This window comes from Paramacrobiotus metropolitanus, unplaced genomic scaffold, assembly GCF_019649055.1.
Source record: "Paramacrobiotus metropolitanus isolate TYO unplaced genomic scaffold, Prichtersi_v1.0 Parri_scaffold0000071, whole genome shotgun sequence".
NCBI classification, from domain to species: Eukaryota; Metazoa; Tardigrada; class Eutardigrada; order Parachela; family Macrobiotidae; genus Paramacrobiotus; species Paramacrobiotus metropolitanus.
This window is the reverse complement of record NW_026570291.1, coordinates 405,117-422,517: the sequence shown is the minus strand read 5'-3', so window position 1 is coordinate 422,517 and position 17,401 is coordinate 405,117. Positions and strand designations below refer to the sequence as shown.

The window sequence follows — 17,401 nt, the reverse complement described above, 5'->3', positions numbered from 1 at the left end:
ATTATCATACAAAAATATTGAGTTTTATACTACGCTGGGGTACCAGCACTTGTGCAGTGCACTGTGGCAGTGGTGAATACACGTACGTACCATACAGTGGGCAAAGCGCGTGGGTTGTTAAGTCCTGTTGCATCATTTTTGATTTGAATGTTACACACTCCTTATCAAACGCCTCAAAATTCCAACCGATAAAAATTACTATTGACTTAGCCTGCTGGATTGCACTGCACACGCCGCACAGTGTAATATTATAGTATTTATGGTTAATAAACGTAGCGGTGCAGAACGTTTGATTGCGGCAACAGGTGTGCGAACTATAACGGATAGCGAATCCACTGCGCGTTATGCGCGCAAAGCTGCACCTTGGAATCCGAGTATTCCCATTTCGCGAGTGAATCGGGTTCCATGTAGCACTACGTACTTATCTTTCCAATAATTATCACTAATCCACGATGTCTGTTCAGAAGGGAGCATTATCATCCCGTTGTCCTGGTATCAATGCGTACAAAGTGGTGTTGATCTTCTTTTTACTGCACTGTATCCCTGACCGTGCTCTTCTCCATCTCACTGTTCATGTCCTCCAGCCGTCCCGCGCCTAATTGTCCCCCGCTGGCGATTCCCGGAGGCGGAGTGGACAGTAGTAATGTGTTTTGCAACGAAACGGGCCACTACGATACGTACGGCGAACAGCCGATCAAGCTGCTGTATTTCTACAATAAAAATGACACATCCCTCAATGCGTCCGCGCTGATTCCCTGGTGCGAGAAGGAATCGCCCCGACTGATCGGACGCAGTAAGATTTCGCAGGAGGTTCGCTCGGATGCGGATATCATGGCGGCCAATCCGCATGTGCAGCTAGGAGGCCATTATCATCCGACCGAGTGTACTCCGCGCGGTCGCCTGAAACTGGCGGTGCTGGTTGTGTACAGGGACCGCAAGGAGCATCTGCGTAAGAAAACCCGTCTTTGTGTATGTTATTGGTTGTATTTTTATGCTCATTATGAAAAAAAACCGTAATACTGAGATATTTAAACAGTTATAAATATCAACGCTGATACTTTAACAGGAAGCAGGCTGCGACACTTATCAATGTGTTTTGTACGTATTTTTATGGAAAAGGAGGCGATATTCTTTTAAATATTTCGATGCGGTGCGCCGCAATTTTATCACCATCATAAAACAGTTTATTCTGTACCAATAATACTTTCAACTTTTCAGCAGACGGTATTTTATGGGTCAAGTCGATATTTAATGATTTTAAATGGCTGGTATATACGGGGAACCCAAAACCTACCGTAGCATCAATATTTTTTGAAAATCTGTAGCTATTTTTATGATGTCTGTTGGCTTTTATAAAATGAAAACGTAATAATAACGAAAGATGACAAGGTCGTCAAAAGATGGTGCGGCAACGAAAGAAAATGTATATTATATATGGTACGTTGACATGCCGGAAACCGGAAACGGAAACAATGCGATAGCGTAAAAATTAACTGCACCCGTGTTAATCTGGAAGTCATGTTATCGCAGTGCAAACTGCAAATCTACTGGTGATTTCTTGCACTGATGGAATCACAATGGAGTTTACTATTAGTAATTATTATGACGTGAAAAATTCACGTCATGGAATAATGCAGACTATGTGCGAGCACAAAGAACTTGTTAAACGTTACATTATGCTCTGGTTCACAGCTGGACATACGTATTTCAGTTTTTGCATATACCGGTAGATATACCGGTATACAAAATCTTCATACGGTAATACATTCTACAGATATATTATGTATTAATTGTCCGGCGCTGCTATCGTCTCGAATCAGGAGGGTACCAGTATTCCTGAACCATAGTCTAGAGTACCAGATGAATTTCTTTTTACTGTACCATGGTGCGTTCATTATAGTTCAGTGATATTAATTGTTTAATTTGTTTGGTTAAGAAGGTAAACAGCTTTTTCGCTGTTTAGCAGCTTTTTCTTCTTTTTCTGCAGAAATTTTGCTTAACAATCTTCACCCGTTTCTCCAACGACAGCAACGGGATTACACGATTTTCATTGTGGAGCAAACCGGAAACGCAACATTTAACAGAGGTTCGTCTGTTATAATGCATTCTGCCTTTTTACTGTTTATTATTTTTATTGCCTTATTTTATGGAGCGTAACTTTCCTGCATTGTCTACAGAGTGAAACTGGCTTGCATCGTTTGCTTGACCTCCGAAATTGAAATGTATAATATTACGATCGTAAAACTGAATAATTGAGGGAAGTGATTATTTAGTCCGTACCACTAACTTGCGAATTTAACTGCAGTAGTTCAAATTTCAGACTACCGTAGTGTTCGTAGAACGTTGTGCCGTTCGATCGCAGGACTAATGCTGTGATAAAAATTGTACCATGGTGATTTCAGTAGAGTTCAGTAATATTAACTGTTTGTAATTTGTTTGGTTAAAAGGTATGCTATTTAACGTGGGATTCGCGGAGGCCAGCAAGCTTCGTGATTTTGACTGCTTTGTGTTCCACGATGTGGATCTGTTACCGGAAAACGACCGAAATTCATACTCTTGTCCTGAAGTCCCGACGCTATTGTCGAGCGTCATGGATAAGTTCAAATACAAACCATTATACAACGATTATTTCGGCGGCGTTGTCTCCTTCTCCAGCAGCCAGTTCCGTGATATAAACGGCTATCCGAATGTCTATTGGGGCTGGGGTAAGTGTTGCAGAAATTTTATGAGTGGCAAAATTAATAGGCTTGCGGAAACGAAATATTTCTTCGTGAAAAATTTTAAAAGGTCTTTTGCAAATTAAATTTGATTTTCCTAATTGTATGCAATTCCTGCACTTCTATTTCTTTACAAGCGTCCTTACGACGTTTCTAAGCATTTTTTACAAACGTTTTACCTCCCACTTGGAGACCGCAGTAGCTACGCGAAATTAATGGAGTTTTCTTTTTTCTAAGGCGGTGAAGATGATGATCTCGGGCAACGCGTGCGATTCAAGTTTGGTAAACAAGGGAGAGCAGCCTTGGATATTGGCCACTACACGATGATCAAACATGCCGATGACCCCGGGAATCCAAAGAATCCGGAGCGTTTTAAAATACTCGGTCAAGCGAGAAAGCGCTTTACTACTGACGGTTTATCGAGTTTGTCGTATTTATTGCTGAATTACGAACTGAGGCCGTTGTATACTTGGATTCTGGTGGACATCGGTCAGCCTCCTTGAAACAGTTCTTAGCTCCTTACAATGTTCCGCAGTTGAGCTGTGATTAACTCGTCACACTATTATGATCTTGTACAGTTCCGATGTTCTTTCTTTCTAGCAGTTTTGCTGTGATTTTGTTGTTTGTTAGGAGTTTTCAGTATTGGTAGAACGGTACAGTACTCGAGTAATTTGGCGTTGTCGATGTAGACATGACGATCCGCTGTCACCGAATCTTCACAAAAGTGAGCAGGTCAAAATAAAGGGTACCCTTATATGCACCCCCTAAAACCCCGTATATTATAGGTCATAATAATATCTCATATCGACTTGCAACAAAAGTGAAAAGATGCAACCATTTATGACTTGCGTAGTACCGCGCTGATTATATAATTATATATGTACTGTACAGGTACAGGTAACGATATTAATGTGCGTACCAATGATAACACCAATGCCCATTGCCAAGTATACATATTAAATTTAGTGATCCATATCGTACATTGCTAGTCCGCAATTTCATCGACCTTTTCGGTGCAGGATTGGGCCACAATATGACCGCTGGGCCATTCACTTTGAATTTTTAGTTGTTGCCAATATAGAGTGCAAAATATAATCATTATTAATATTCGTACATCGATATCGATCGAAAAAATAATGTAGTGCATAGGTAACAGGTGCATTCATAGTAATACAAAGTGAAACAATACAATTAATTTTGCAGTATGTACACAGATATCCATATACTTGTACATGTACCGTTGAAGTGCGCGAGTGGATCACATTACAGATTTGTTGTGGTCAGCTATTGTTGTGCGGAATGACTCGGCTGTCGGCAGACAACATTCATCACACGCGTGGTCCGCCGTTGGCCTTCTAGTAAGTACTTGTTATTAATTGCCATGCCGGTTCAGCATGGTGATCTAGATACGGTCAAATTCATAACGTCCAATAATATAGCACGTGAAAAATGCTTCCATCATCGGTAGAGATGTTAACGGAACACAGTGAAAGAATAATTAGGTAAACGACCATACCTGCCAGCATGTACTGTAACTGCTAAGATGCATCTACCGCTCATCTGCAATGGTTTTTGATGGTTACAACACAATGAGTAATCTTTATCACGCATAATGATCGTCTGTGCCGCGCATACATGCAGTAGAAAACGTCCAGTTATTATGGATAAGAATTACGGGATCCTCCTTTAGCATTGTTTTGTTGCGTGATTTAGCCAGGTTCTGCCGGAAAGCTATGAGGATGCCGATGGAGCTATCAGTATTAATTTACAAATTTTTGACGGATGATCAGGTGCGACGTCTCCAACTGTGGACTGTTTGATGGCTAGTTTAATCGCACAACCGTTTTGTAGACGCTTCTGGTTAAAATGTTCCTTGATAATCTTCTGCCTAAGCCTGTTCCTCATGTCTGTATCGTTTATTGTCAACGGCACTGGAAATTTCGTTCCACAATTTCAGTTTGAGCTGTTCAAATCCGCTTCCGCATTCCTCGATACGCGGTCTGCCGATAAGTATTTGACTACAGATTTAAATGTGTTTGGGAATCATTCCGAATCTCCGCTGAACTCATCAGTGTCGCAGAATGATACCTTATCTTCAACACTTCCATGGTGTCCAGACATGTCACCACTTCTGGTTGGTCCTATTCACGCATCGACTGATACGGTGACCGAACAGCAGATTGTCACAGCCAATCCCCGCGTTCAGCCGGGTGGAGCGTATCAACCGGTCGAGTGCCGTTCGCGACGTCGCGTGGCCGTGATTATTCCGTACAGGGACCGCAAAGAACATCTCGGTATTATACATTCATGATAAAGAAACATGCTTTTGTAAAATTATTCCTATTTTCTGGGATTTCAGATATTTTCCTGAATAACATCCATCCCTTTTTACAAAAGCAGCAGCTGGACTATCGTGTCTTTCTTGTGGAACAATCTGGCACTTACTCATTTAACCGGGGTACGTTCACCAATATACAAAGCTAAATTCCCCTGATTTACAGTGATAGAAGTAAACTGGGTCGCAAGTACGTACGCGTAAAGAAAGTTCGAACGAGCTGTACAGTTACTTATTAAACGCATTTTCTATCGTTTTTACAGGCACGTTAATGAATGTTGGATACGTCGAAGTTGCGCGGGATTATCCTGCGTACGACTGTTTTATATTTCACGATGTAGATTTGCTACCGGAAGACGACCGAAATCCTTATTGGTGTCCCACCATTCCGACAATTTTGGCTTCAGCGATAGATCGGAATCAATACAGAATGCCCTATCCGGGATACTTCGGTGCCGCGGTATCTTTCACAAAGCAGCAGTTTGCCACCATCAACGGTTTTCCTAATGTGTACTGGGGATGGGGTGCGTGCTGGAGAATTATAAACGATATACGTAACGCGTACGTATTTCAATTTTTCTCAACAACCGCTCCCCTTTACACTGTATAATATTATACGTTTAAGGTTGACGGGTTGGTTAAAGTTAATCACGTCATGCGAGCCGCAAACATCACGTAATTTATCACACGGGAGCGCGAAACATGGCTGATTAAATGTTTTAATGATACATATAAAAATGAGGGGTTATTGAGAAAAAGCGAACTGCCGGCTTATTATAATTTGTTAGTTTCTGACGGGGCTTGGCCTTGAAAATTTCCTCATCGAGCCATAAACTATAGGCGCTTAATTTTAGGAGGGGAAGATGACGACACTGGCGGGCGCGTACTAAGGAAATTTTACAGGGTAAACCAGTCACCGGTAGAGCTTGGCCGTTACAAAATGATCAAACATGGCGCGGACAAGGGAAATCCGAAAAACAAAGATCGCTTTGATTTGTTGTTTAATGCCGTGTCCAGATACAAAACGGATGGCTTGTCCAGTTTGAATTACAGTGTGCTGGCCAGTGAAATTAGGCCGTTGTACACATGGTTCCTAGTCGACATTGGTAAACCTCCGGGCGCTCCTGTGGTAACACAGTTCCGTCACAGTGCTGGTGGCTTGTGGCCGGTTTGAAATGTGATTATACTCATACGATGCAGACGTTTTGTGTACGAACTGGTATATTCACACGGGTGTTCCTTTTCCAGGCACGCGATGAAATGTTGAGGGTTTTTGACTGTTTTTCTACATTATGCGATGTGAAGCTGCAGCGTCGCGTTCTAGTCGTATGATTAAATAATAAAGCGCTTACTCACGGTTTAAGTGCCGTGGTCGTGAGAAATTGATATTCTGAGTAAGAAATACGGTTTGCAGTTGCACATAACTGAGACAGAATGGGAACGAGTCTTTAAATGATTTTTAATTTCTTATGCCTAAACAAAACACCAAAAAAACATATATCTGTTCAAAAAATATATATATAGCTGGTTTCATTCGTTTTAATCTTTTTTAATTAATTCCATGATAGACTTTACAAGAAACAAAGCGGTGACGAAAGCTAGCACAATTTCAATACTGGAAAAATGCCAACGTCAGCGTTACTGACGTTGTGCGACCATAATAACAGCATTGATGACGCCTGCTATTCCAGATCGATACATTGACAATATCACGGCTTCCTCTCAAGATACTGTTGCATAAAAACATACTATTTCAGTTTTTTTAAATATACTGCCCATTTCTTCAGGGATGAAGCGATTTTTTATGAGAAATATTAACCAGATTCGTGAAATAACTTTTGGCAACCTTCTTGAAGTCTCTAAAGGTCAGGATTATGACGACCGGATCTACAATGGTCTGCATGGAGAACATGTAGCCGCTGACTTTCGCCCACGTCATTAAATCCGGACCATTTTGTGACTTTAATCCACTAGCAAAGGTCATGTACATCATACACGTTGCTCCGGGAATCCAGCACACTGCCATGCTAACCGTCAGTCCGATTAGCAGCAGTAAGCCACGACTGTTCTCCCTCTTGACGGTCGTCGGCGTTGTTGCCGCCGTAGAAACGGGTTTTTCCGTTACATCAGTGCAGTCCTGCACAACAATGCTGACTTCCCGCTTAAACCAGCGCGCCCGCCAGAACATCAAGCACACGTTGGCGCAGATCAAAAACAGTATGGGTAGTAACATCATAGCGCTGGCTCGTGCCATCAGCCAGCCACGCAAGGCTTTCATATTCAACATGCAAAAGCTGATCTGCGTCACGGGAATATTGTACACCGTCGCATCTAGTATTAACCCTGGTACAACGATGACGTGGGGATATACCCAAGTCCACAGGCAGAAGCCGATGGCCAGTTTACGACTGTGTCGCCGCTGGTAATGGTGCGGTTTGAGGATGGCCCACACGCGGTTAAGGGTGATGACAATGTGAGTCTGCACGATGACATCCGGCAGATTGTAGGTGGCATATTTAAATAATCCACACACCTTTTCGCCCAATCGCGAACGGAATGCGTCCAGTGAGTACATAATACTAATCGGCTCGAAGAGTATGATAAACAGCAGCGTCGCGATGACCAGGTTAACGAGATAAATCGTGAACGGTGTATGCAATGTTCGTGCGGTAAGTAGTACTATCAACAGAAAAGCGTTGAGAAGCACTTCCACAACCAGTTTCGTCAGCCCGACAAGCGACATGGTGGACCAGACGGTTGTTTGATTAGATGACCAGGTTTCATTTGGAAAATACATTGCAAAGTTAGTTTCATAAAAAGGTCACAAACGCAGTAAGGTAGCCTTTTAGTAAGTGATACAAATGATTTCCGGCGAATGTCGAACAAGCCAAGGCAGAAATCCAGCAGTTTGGCTTTTGCCGAATACTGCGCTTGTAGTAGCTGTAATTATAGCGTCCATGTGAGCGCATCGGCGAATTACACGTTCGGGGCCTTACGCCTTTGTGTCATCCACCAGTGCGTGCCATTATTCGGGATGGTTTCCGGGTAGTTGCGGCGTTTGTGAGAAAACACTGGCACCTTAATTAGACGTGCTTTGTACATGTGGGAAAACACTGTCCACTTACAATGCAGTTATAATCCGTTGTGTAGCTGAAGGTATTCCCCAAGGACGTGCATATAAGAAGTACAGCTGTTGGTTTCGTATTTTATAGGGAGAATACAACGCATCTTCCACAATGAGAATACAAAGCAACCTAATTTTTCTGCCTACCAAATAATTCCAGATGCAGAGAAGCATATTGCGGATAATCTAGAAACGTGTTGTGAGGTCAGGAAGAATGCTCTCGAATAAAAAAGCATTTTTGCCCAAAGTATTGCTGATCTTGAAAAATTACTTATCATAAAACAATACTTATAAAAATACTTATCTGATAAGATTTTATTTGGAAATAACGAAACCAGGTTAATTTCAGCTTGCTAAAATCCATAAAAAAAGTCGAAGAAAATTCGGTATATGCCATTGTTATTAGAAGGTATACAAATTAGTCAGCTGCATTTCTAGCTGCAAACTCGATGTATGCTCCGCTCGAATTTATATTATGATTTAGCCAAATGTTTTTTATCATTACAGATTTTAATTTCTTTCAGGTGTTTAATTAAAATCGAAATCGTTCACGCAGATTCATCGTTTATTCTTGACACATCTGTTGCAAAGTTTATCAAATTGCTACTTTTTGTAATTGCTGCTGCTAAATGCTGTTATGCAGTTTGTAACGCGATATTGTCTGGGTTCGTACAAAACTGACCTTGTAACAGTTAAACTTAAGTTTTAATTACAAAGTTACGTTAGTGTCAGTTACACGCTTTTCCAAGCTCGAGTATCGCTTTAATATCGTGTGCATAATACAGTAGATATGACCGGACTAAATGCAATGCATCCCGGAGCCGTATCTTATGTAAAACGTTTAAATACACTACAGTTAACTATTGTGTCTGCAGAACACAGTGCAATCATCGTTCGTTCTGTTTGATGGTTTAATTGTAGATACAAAATCCGACATTTGCTACAGCTTAATTACGAGCAGTGGTGCACCTGTCTAATACAAATAGCGGTGTCGAAAACACGGATTTTGTAAGGCTGATTCAATGTCAAAGAACTTAAATATACCTAACATGAATTGACAATTTACGTATTAATTAATGTGGACAATGAGAGAACGGTTACGATAAGCCACTTTGCGGAAATTACCAAACTTCAGTTATTGACGGTAATTCATGCTCAGGCAAAGGCTGCTAACAATTTTTACGTGTCAAATCAAAGCAACACATGCATCTGATCACGATACAATTGTACAGTAAAATCTTATTCATCTCAAGTTGTTTTGCTTGTGGACCAGCATTTATGTCTTTGGGACTGCTCCACTATCCACAATCAATCATCTTAATTCTCTGATGAATCATGAGTTTTTTCCACTTCAAAGATACACGGAATTTTTTTATCGTAATCGGTAGGTTGGACTTAGAGTGCTTCAGTATAGCATCACCTACAGATAATCAGACAATCTATATTTTAGTGACTTTTTGTTTCCAAATTCCGCCACCGATTACTTGTAAACGATTTAAAGTACTTACTAAATACGCTGCTAGACTATGAAATCGCATACCGGCGTTGGATGAGATCATGAGACTAGTGTCGGTCAAGTGACTTAACTCAAACTAGTTATACCGTGCTTCTATTCGTGATCAGTTTGGTGGCTCTTTTAATGTATGCTATGAATTAGCTCGCGACTATCCCAAGTATAGCTGTGTATTGAGTTCTGTGACATAATGGAAACTTTTACAGTAACACTACTTTTGTCTTACTTTAGGCTTCCTACGAACGGTATCCGCACAGAGCTCAGCTACTTACCCACCTTATGTCGGTCTGGACAATTACTCCAACACGGCTAGTGCCACGCTATCACCAAGTACTACCGGAAACCCGTCAAATGGTTTCTGTGGAATACCCAATGCCGTTCGCGGGCAAAATATCGATGTAGATAAGGTGCGTCCAATAAATTGGCTATTTTGTATCGCTGATTCTACTTGCAGGGATCTAGAGCCTTTGTATGGGAACCTTTACCTGTTTAACTTAGTTGGTAATTACCGTTCAGCCATGGCATTTACATATACCGGCGTTGAAAACATTTAAATTCAGATGACGGGAATATGGTATGGGTACGGGAACTGGTATATTGGAATCGACCCCAACGGCAGTGTCGGTGCCGCCGTTAATAATATCCAGTACTTCGAGAGTTTGGGGAACGGTTTATTTCCAACAACCACAATACCGGCTAGCATTATGTACCAGGAACAGTCTTTCTACTGGAACGCTACCGATTCCACTTGTCAGTACAACCACGAAATATCGTACATGACCAATGATGGACGACAGATTGGGGTTTACTTCAATCCGGTGGATCCCGTTGTGCTGACAGAGACAGTTGGTGAGAAAGACTGAAGAGGATCATCCCATAAAGCGCATAGTAGTGATATGACTGTAACACCGGATTGCCAGATAGTCAGTTACCGTAATCAAACATTAAAATAGACCGTTAAAATGCCAACCTATCAAACCATTTAAAGCAAAATAAATGCAAATGCTATGGCTGGCTGTGCCGTTTGTAGTACCAGTTCTATCGTGGTTCTACAAACTGCACTTGGCAAAACCGCTTAGCGTTTACATACTTACTTGTTGTAACTCTGTTCCTCATTGGCTGGTTCTCGACAGGTGTTGACAACGCCATTGTTCTGGCAACTGACTATGACGTATTTTCCCTGTTCTATGTGTGCTATCTAACCAATACTACAACGGGATTTTGTGTGCTACCGGACATTTACATCAACACGCGCAAGAAGGCACAAGACGTAACGGGAGCCGAAAAGCAGAAAATGACCGATGCAATAAACAACGCACTCAAGCCTTTTTGTCTGGACATCAGCGCTTTCCTTATTCAAATTTGGATTGACAGTAAAGCCGATTGTCCCCGAATTAGTGGCTCGCCATGCTTTCAAAACGTAGGAAATGCGTTTTATAATACTGCGGAGACTTTCACGTAGTGTAATATTTCGTTTACAAACTTGGAAGACCATGTAGCACATTTGGATTAGCTTTCGGTGCCGAAATATGCTCTGGTGCTTTATCTAAAACCTAATTTATTGCAAGTTCCATGTATTTATACGTTAACAACAAAGGATGACCTTTGCAAGGCCATTTCCATCATTCATGATGGCAGTACGGCACATGCAAAATAGTAAATATCGCGTGCAATTTGCGAAGTCTGGTTGTGTGGTACTCGTATTCTTTTGTTACAACAAAGTTAACTGCAAAGATTGTAGTAAATAATTAAACAGTTCATAATACAGTGAATAAATTAAGTAAATGGATGATCAATGCTGACTGCTGCATAACAGTAACGGTTCCTCCATTGCGATCGCACGCTTTCCTCCTATGTACATTTGCCAGTGCCGGTTCTCCGGTTTTCGTAAAGAGGCGAGCATAATTATCTCTCACATTGCAGTGAGGCTATAAGTTTAGATCCTCGTTGTGCAACACCTACTGCGCATGACAGATGTAGAATTCAGATTACCACTGTCTTAATTATATTCAAGTAGGGAAGTGCCTTCGGGAGAGCGGGAGCTATTATTGAATTGGCGGCTTGTAGCCTTATGGATCATCACCGGAACAGAGTACGTGTATCGCCTAATCGACCAAAACTGCATGGGACTGGGCAGTGGGCACTGGCAGTCAGCGAAGAGCTATGCCGTTAGAAGAGCTATGCGACCAGAAGGAAGTTGTTACGACTGCATAAAGTTCGAAACCGGAAAAGTGATGCAGCACTTTAGTACGTGAGTGTATGGCTGGACTCTTCAGAAAGCCAGCAGGAGATGTTACCATCGTGTCCGCGAACCACCACGATGCGTTGGTACCAGGCTAGTATCATGCAGGGGAAAACAGCCCGGGCAAAGAGGCACAGAATTTTTGGGTCTATTCGTACGTGATGAACAGTGGCGATGGCATGTAATGGGTCTGTGGTACTACTCCTGCTAAGGGGAGGCAGCGCTTAATAGATGATTGATGCAACGGCAGTTTTGGGCGCTTTGGTACGAGTAAAACTAAAACCTCTTGACAGCGCTAAAGACGTAACTGATTGTTCAGGATGGATGGTTTTACTTTTGATCTAAGCCAAAGCAGTATTGTCCTGTACCCGCAAAAATCAGGAATCAAAATAATTGATAATGTAAGCTTACGATGTTAAATACAAGTTAGGTTACCGACCAAACGAAACTGTAAAAAAGTAAGAAAATGAACAGTCTGCTGCTGTCGATTCGCTCTCAGTCATATGATATTGACTACAATCCATCTTTGCATGTGCGAACGTCGCCAATATTCGAGAATTGCTTCATGAACTTAATTGCCTAACTGTTTACCGTAGATGCTCGTATTTGAGAATTGTGACTATGACGACAAGGTCAGACATGAATCTGAAATTGCGACAACGCGCCAGAAGAGCTCTAAATTCGACGCCAGTGACACTAGCATTGTTGTACCTCACATGATGAATGAGAGTGATTGCTATGATGTCGTAAATGTTTTCGGTGTTGACCACATTTGTTTAAAGGTTTTGGCTGGTACTCTTGCCAGAACATTCGATAAACCAGACAATTAAGGGTGACGATCGTACTACATTGCAAGTAAAAGCCAGCGGGAATCGTGTAAACATTAGAATACGTTTTTGCAGCTTTGTATATCACCACGAAAGTATGCATCAGTCATATTAGTATTTCCGATGACTTTTAGAAATGTCCAGCATTACAACGTCATATTTTGCCGGTAAGTAAACCTCTGATTACATACTACACTGGTTCTATATTGAATGTTCTGTAAAGTATTATACTGTCTGATTAATATACAGTCTGTATTGTTTATATAGTTAATCATTGCTTTAATCCTTTCATTTCGATACCGTGATTTAGCGTCTTGTGCACTTCATTTACCGAAATTCGTGTCAGCTGTAAAATTTATAGGCGAATGGTAAAAAAACACATTAGTCGTTAAACTAGCACAAATTGCGCTTAATTAATGAGACAGGTAGTGATATACTGTAACACGTCAGTAGGTGCGGGTAGTTGTTCCGTCTTATGCCTGCATGATTACTAAACTTACCAATCAATTGCAGTCGCGCACTGCATTTCCTGGGCAATGGCCTACATTTCAACCGGAAGCGATTATATAACTTTGGCTAGCCCGAATCGTGGTGGTTGCGGCATCCCCAATGTAATCCGAGGCCAGTACATAGATCCAGAAAAGGTACCGTAAATTAAATTATTTCAAAGAAGTCAGTATTTTGGTTTCCGTGAGACTGCGGGGTATTGTGTGAAAAAATTACGCAGTTGCAAGAGTGCTGGTGTACTTTTCGAGCCACATATGGTTGATTTACCAATGGTGCTGTTCCAGTTCATGGGTACATGGTATTCTTACCTGGTGTACTTTCCAAATATCATCCCGGAATCCATTCCTATTAACACGATTAATTATTACACTAGTCTGGGAAGAGGTCATTTTCCTACGACCGACATCCCGGCATATATTGCCACACAGGAGCAGGTGTTCTATAAACAAGATAATGACACTTCTTGTCAATATCTGAACGAAGCGTGTTATTTTACGGTTGATGGACGGCAGATCGGAATATACTTCAATCGCACCAATACTGACCAGCCTGTCAGTAAGTAGTGAATTACAGTTGATAAAAAAAGGATACAGAGCATAAATATTTCCGTGTTATGTATGTTTATAAGAACTGGTACGGTACACATGCTGCACAAGGAAATCTTTTGGCAACATGTACGAAATCGTGTTAATGCTAGGGAGTTATAATATTGCGTTTCTTTGTACAGTTCCATAAGGAGAGTAAACCTTAAATACAAAGACATAATAATGAACTGCAATACCTGTACATTGTACAAATTTTCGTATCTATTATAACAGAATTTGAAAAATACAAAATTTTTGCGCGGCAGGTTATTGAAGAAGTTATCAGCAGTACTTATATTCTGAAGGAAGGTAAATTTACAATACATTGCGTCTAACAGCTTTCAACTTCGTGGTTTTTAGATTTCAGAACCGTATGTTGTTGCAGGCATCGATAACTCTATTTTCTGGACAACCGATTACGACAGCATGGTTTTCTTCCATTCCTGTTTCATAGCTAACTGGGACACGGGCGTGTGTGATTATCCATATCTCTACGTCAACACACGGAAAAAGCCACAAGAGTTGAACTCAAAAGAAAAGCGCAAAATTGCCGATGCAGTTAACTTTCATACACGATCGTACTGTTTGGATATTTCGGATTTTTTGCCCTTCCCGTGGGTCGATGCCTTGCCTCCATGTCCCCGCAATATGCAAGACGATTGTTTCCAGACTATACTGCCAGCCTTCCAAGCCAATTTAGAAGATACAGATTAACTGCAAATTCATTAGTTAATTGTGGTACCATGAAATGGTGGAACCGTAACGTACAGCTTTGTTTAAGTAATTCTTTTGGCTGAATCCAAGTAGTACTTACGAATACCAGTTAGGTGCATTATACGAGCCGTAGATGCCGTTTAGCCGGCGAACGTACATAAAGTGGTAATTTGCCGACGATTCCATTTCACAACACCTTTATAATTATTGACTTGATTTATGATCATAATCACTGACGGTGTATGAAAACTAACAATACGCACAAGTACTACCTACATACAGCAGTAAACGTTTAGTACTGGATTTCGCCGATTTGAATAGCATGGACAGGACATAAATGAGGTTACTGGACAACATAAAACGTCTTAACAAGGCCGGTATAACTATCGAACCATGGACAGCCGTGTCAAGGTATATAAACAACAACAGCATTTGTAAACGTTGAGTGTCCAGTGTCCAATTCCACGTTCCATTTTATTGCGTAGACTCACAGAAAAATCGAGCACGATATTGTACTGCTTAAAAGGAAAACATGAATGGATGGCGAAAGTGCTTACAGATGCGTTCCCTTGGCGGCTTTACCATTAGTGCAGCACTCAACACTTTATGACATCCATTTAAATAAGAATGACCTTCGTGCAGTTTTCCACAACAAATTTTTACAGGTACACTAAATCCGTGATTTTGTGGTTGGAGAACAGAATTGTTTTGATCAGCCATGTGGTTTAATTTAACGTTTAAATTCCTTTTCTAGTCATCAAGTTATTTACAGATCATGCATACCTACTAATACTTCAATTAGCAGGCATAATTCAGCCGTTTAATTCATTTGTCTACTTCCTACACATATAAATTTCATAAATCGATTGTTGGCCGTTCGATCGTTCTGCAACGTATCATGAAACCGATATTTATCTTCTTTGCAAGCACGCGCACTGTATGCCTCGTATACAGTAAAGTCACGCACAAATCCATCAAAGCGATTGTCAAAATTTCAGCTGTGCTGACCAGCCTTACTAACGCAAACTTTCATTAATTGCATACATGCATTATCCGCTAAGCGCGTAAATTATAAGCTCGAAGTATTAGTTGATATATCTATCACAGACCGCAACTAGAAACCTGAAATACCAGGCGACAACGAACATCATAACGAAAAGAACGCGCTCATGTTGAAAAATTTTATGATAATGATCGAGTTGACTTTTACGGCTGTTTTATTGAAAAATTGCTCACCATCTAATTAGACCATTGTATCGATATAGTTAAATTTACGATATCTTTGAGTATACCAAAACCTTTAGCTTGAAAATTGCGAAGCACAATGCGAAACCCGAAATTTATTTTTCAAAACGTTGGATATTTTATTCATATTATTAGTACGTATGTGTGGCAGTTATATAATATTATGTGCGTTTATAGTTTTCGATAAATTTTACCATTGGTTACAGAACTCATTCAGCTGGTAGCGGCATATTCCGACAGCAACAGCTACAATTACGCGAACAACTTAGATTATCAGGATAGCAACTCGTATTCCGTTCAACAGCCCCAGCAATGCGGAGTCCCTAATATTATTCGTGGACAGAAAATTGATCCCGAAAAGGTGTGTTATTTGCCTTCTGATAACGAATCTGCAAACAGAAAATTTCTAATTACCGGTATTTTGTAAAAATTGTGCGTAATAAAGTTAACTGACGTTTTATGCACCTCTACTTTCAGTAATTCTATCACTAATTTCGCGAACAACTCAGTTAATTTGTATTACATCACTGGCGCTTTTTATGCAAATTCACTGAACCGGCGATTGCCAGCCGTACATCCGATTACCTATAATTAAAAATTCCGTAAATGATGTTATTTTTGACATCAGCTTGTTGGCGTGTGGTACGCGTATTCTGCTTGGTTTCCTAACATCACCCAGGATTCCGTGTCCGTCAACACCATAAACTATTACACCAGTCTCGGTCAAGGTCACTTCCCGACTACCGATCTCCCGGCCAGTATCTTCATTCAAGAGCAGACATTCTATCCGCTGGATGACACCACGTGTCGATATCTACACGATATAGCCTATATCACCGTTGACGGACGACAGATTGGCCTGTTCTTCAATCTCACCAATACGGACGCACCCGTTGGTCAGTTTACAATTACAACAACTCAGCAGGACATTTGCTGTTTTGGCTATTTTAACTAGTATTTGTCTCTGTAGCCATCGACGACACAATAGCGTGGTCAACGGACTACGACACGTACGCTTTTTTCCACTCCTGCTTCGGACGCCAGCCTACGGGCTTGTGCAGTTTCCCCTATCTGTACGTCAATACCAGAAAAAAGCCACAAGATATTACGGCAGCCGAAAAGGCCACCATCAACGCCGCTGTCAATCAAGGTGTACAGCGGTATTGTTTGGACGCCAAGGATTTCGTCATATTTGAGTGGCTTGACGTGCTACCGTCCTGTCCACGGACGAATGGCAGCAGTTGTTTTCAGAGTCTGCGAACTGCATTCCAGGGTACCGTTGAGTCCTAAAAATTAAATGTGGACATATTGATTTCATGGAATAGAACTTTTTATGATCACTATGCGGTTTGACAAATTCACTAATTTTTGTGATTAAAATAAACCAGTACAACGTTCAAGCGAACACTCTGCAAACCATAGTTAAGCCTGGGAAAGGTCAACCAAGGAAGTCACTGAATCTTCCATTACGTGATTCCGCACGTAGTAATCATGTTCAATTTTAAACCAAAAAATGCCGTTCAGCCGATCTGAACAGCAGATTGTTAATTGGATGTAAATGATTATTACCAGAATAATAATAAATAATCATAT

At 41.0% G+C, this 17,401-nt stretch overlaps 6 protein-coding genes across 7 annotated transcripts; 5 read left to right on the top strand and 1 right to left on the bottom strand.

Moving 5' to 3' along the window:
• Positions 1-159: 159 nt before the first annotated feature.
• On the top strand, positions 160-3,463 carry LOC129594730 (beta-1,4-galactosyltransferase 3-like). The gene is made up of 4 exons (XM_055491515.1): positions 160-949; positions 1,988-2,086; positions 2,448-2,705; positions 2,955-3,463. Exons 1-4 carry the CDS (start codon positions 574-576, stop codon positions 3,218-3,220), a joined length of 999 nt encoding a protein of 332 aa, XP_055347490.1. The 5' UTR covers positions 160-573; the 3' UTR covers positions 3,221-3,463.
• Positions 3,464-4,287: 824 nt separating this feature from the next.
• LOC129594805 (beta-1,4-galactosyltransferase 3-like) lies at positions 4,288-6,384 on the top strand. 2 transcript variants are annotated; one of them, XM_055491625.1, is made up of 5 exons: positions 4,288-4,507; positions 4,569-5,011; positions 5,077-5,175; positions 5,316-5,576; positions 5,907-6,384. In XM_055491625.1, the coding sequence occupies exons 1-5, from the start codon at positions 4,500-4,502 to the stop codon at positions 6,224-6,226; spliced, it is 1,131 nt and encodes a 376-aa protein (XP_055347600.1). In that variant the 5' UTR covers positions 4,288-4,499; the 3' UTR covers positions 6,227-6,384. The 2 variants fall into 2 exon arrangements, with proteins under 2 accessions (XP_055347600.1, XP_055347599.1); XM_055491624.1 differs by having other exon boundaries at positions 4,288-5,011.
• Positions 6,385-6,835: 451 nt separating this feature from the next.
• On the bottom strand, positions 6,836-7,795 carry LOC129594763 (5-hydroxytryptamine receptor 1B-like). The gene has a single exon (XM_055491553.1). The coding sequence runs from the start codon at positions 7,793-7,795 to the stop codon at positions 6,836-6,838; it is 960 nt and encodes a 319-aa protein (XP_055347528.1).
• Positions 7,796-9,239: 1,444 nt separating this feature from the next.
• Positions 9,240-11,299, top strand: LOC129594808 (uncharacterized). Its single transcript, XM_055491630.1, has 4 exons — positions 9,240-9,560; positions 9,921-10,096; positions 10,250-10,538; positions 10,823-11,299. Exons 1-4 carry the CDS (start codon positions 9,512-9,514, stop codon positions 11,149-11,151), a joined length of 843 nt encoding a protein of 280 aa, XP_055347605.1. The 5' UTR covers positions 9,240-9,511; the 3' UTR covers positions 11,152-11,299.
• Positions 11,300-12,888: 1,589 nt separating this feature from the next.
• Positions 12,889-14,759, top strand: LOC129594813 (uncharacterized). The gene is made up of 4 exons (XM_055491634.1): positions 12,889-12,925; positions 13,272-13,402; positions 13,550-13,820; positions 14,235-14,759. Exons 1-4 carry the CDS (start codon positions 12,895-12,897, stop codon positions 14,561-14,563), a joined length of 762 nt encoding a protein of 253 aa, XP_055347609.1. The 5' UTR covers positions 12,889-12,894; the 3' UTR covers positions 14,564-14,759.
• A 1,041-nt stretch (positions 14,760-15,800) lies between these two features.
• On the top strand, positions 15,801-17,100 carry LOC129594817 (uncharacterized). The gene is made up of 4 exons (XM_055491639.1): positions 15,801-15,942; positions 16,015-16,169; positions 16,437-16,704; positions 16,779-17,100. Exons 1-4 carry the CDS (start codon positions 15,888-15,890, stop codon positions 17,096-17,098), a joined length of 798 nt encoding a protein of 265 aa, XP_055347614.1. The 5' UTR covers positions 15,801-15,887; the 3' UTR covers positions 17,099-17,100.
• Positions 17,101-17,401: the final 301 nt, after the last annotated feature.

Coding starts and splice junctions, on each gene's coding strand:
- LOC129594730 (XM_055491515.1), top strand. CDS start 574: ATGTCCTCCAGCCGTCCCGCGCCTAATTGTCCCCCGCTGGCGATTCCC. Junction 950..1,987: donor GGACCGCAAGGAGCATCTGC/GTAAGAAAACCC, acceptor CTTTTTCTGCAG/AAATTTTGCTTAACAATCTT. Junction 2,087..2,447: donor AAACGCAACATTTAACAGAG/GTTCGTCTGTTA, acceptor TTTGGTTAAAAG/GTATGCTATTTAACGTGGGA.
- LOC129594805 (XM_055491624.1), top strand. CDS start 4,537: ATGGCTAGTTTAATCGCACAACCGTTTTGTAGACGCTTCTGGTTAAAA. Junction 5,176..5,315: donor CACTTACTCATTTAACCGGG/GTACGTTCACCA, acceptor TCGTTTTTACAG/GCACGTTAATGAATGTTGGA. Junction 5,577..5,906: donor TAATGTGTACTGGGGATGGG/GTGCGTGCTGGA, acceptor GCTTAATTTTAG/GAGGGGAAGATGACGACACT.
- LOC129594763 (XM_055491553.1), bottom strand. CDS start 7,795: ATGTCGCTTGTCGGGCTGACGAAACTGGTTGTGGAAGTGCTTCTCAAC.
- LOC129594808 (XM_055491630.1), top strand. CDS start 9,512: ATGAGTTTTTTCCACTTCAAAGATACACGGAATTTTTTTATCGTAATC. Junction 9,561..9,920: donor GAATTTTTTTATCGTAATCG/GTAGGTTGGACT, acceptor GTCTTACTTTAG/GCTTCCTACGAACGGTATCC. Junction 10,539..10,822: donor TGTGCTGACAGAGACAGTTG/GTGAGAAAGACT, acceptor GGTTCTCGACAG/GTGTTGACAACGCCATTGTT.
- LOC129594813 (XM_055491634.1), top strand. CDS start 12,895: ATGTCCAGCATTACAACGTCATATTTTGCCG. Junction 13,403..13,549: donor AGTACATAGATCCAGAAAAG/GTACCGTAAATT, acceptor GTGCTGTTCCAG/TTCATGGGTACATGGTATTC. Junction 13,821..14,234: donor CAATACTGACCAGCCTGTCA/GTAAGTAGTGAA, acceptor ATGTTGTTGCAG/GCATCGATAACTCTATTTTC.
- LOC129594817 (XM_055491639.1), top strand. CDS start 15,888: ATGCGAAACCCGAAATTTATTTTTCAAAACGTTGGATATTTTATTCAT. Junction 16,170..16,436: donor AGAAAATTGATCCCGAAAAG/GTGTGTTATTTG, acceptor TTTTGACATCAG/CTTGTTGGCGTGTGGTACGC. Junction 16,705..16,778: donor CAATACGGACGCACCCGTTG/GTCAGTTTACAA, acceptor TTGTCTCTGTAG/CCATCGACGACACAATAGCG.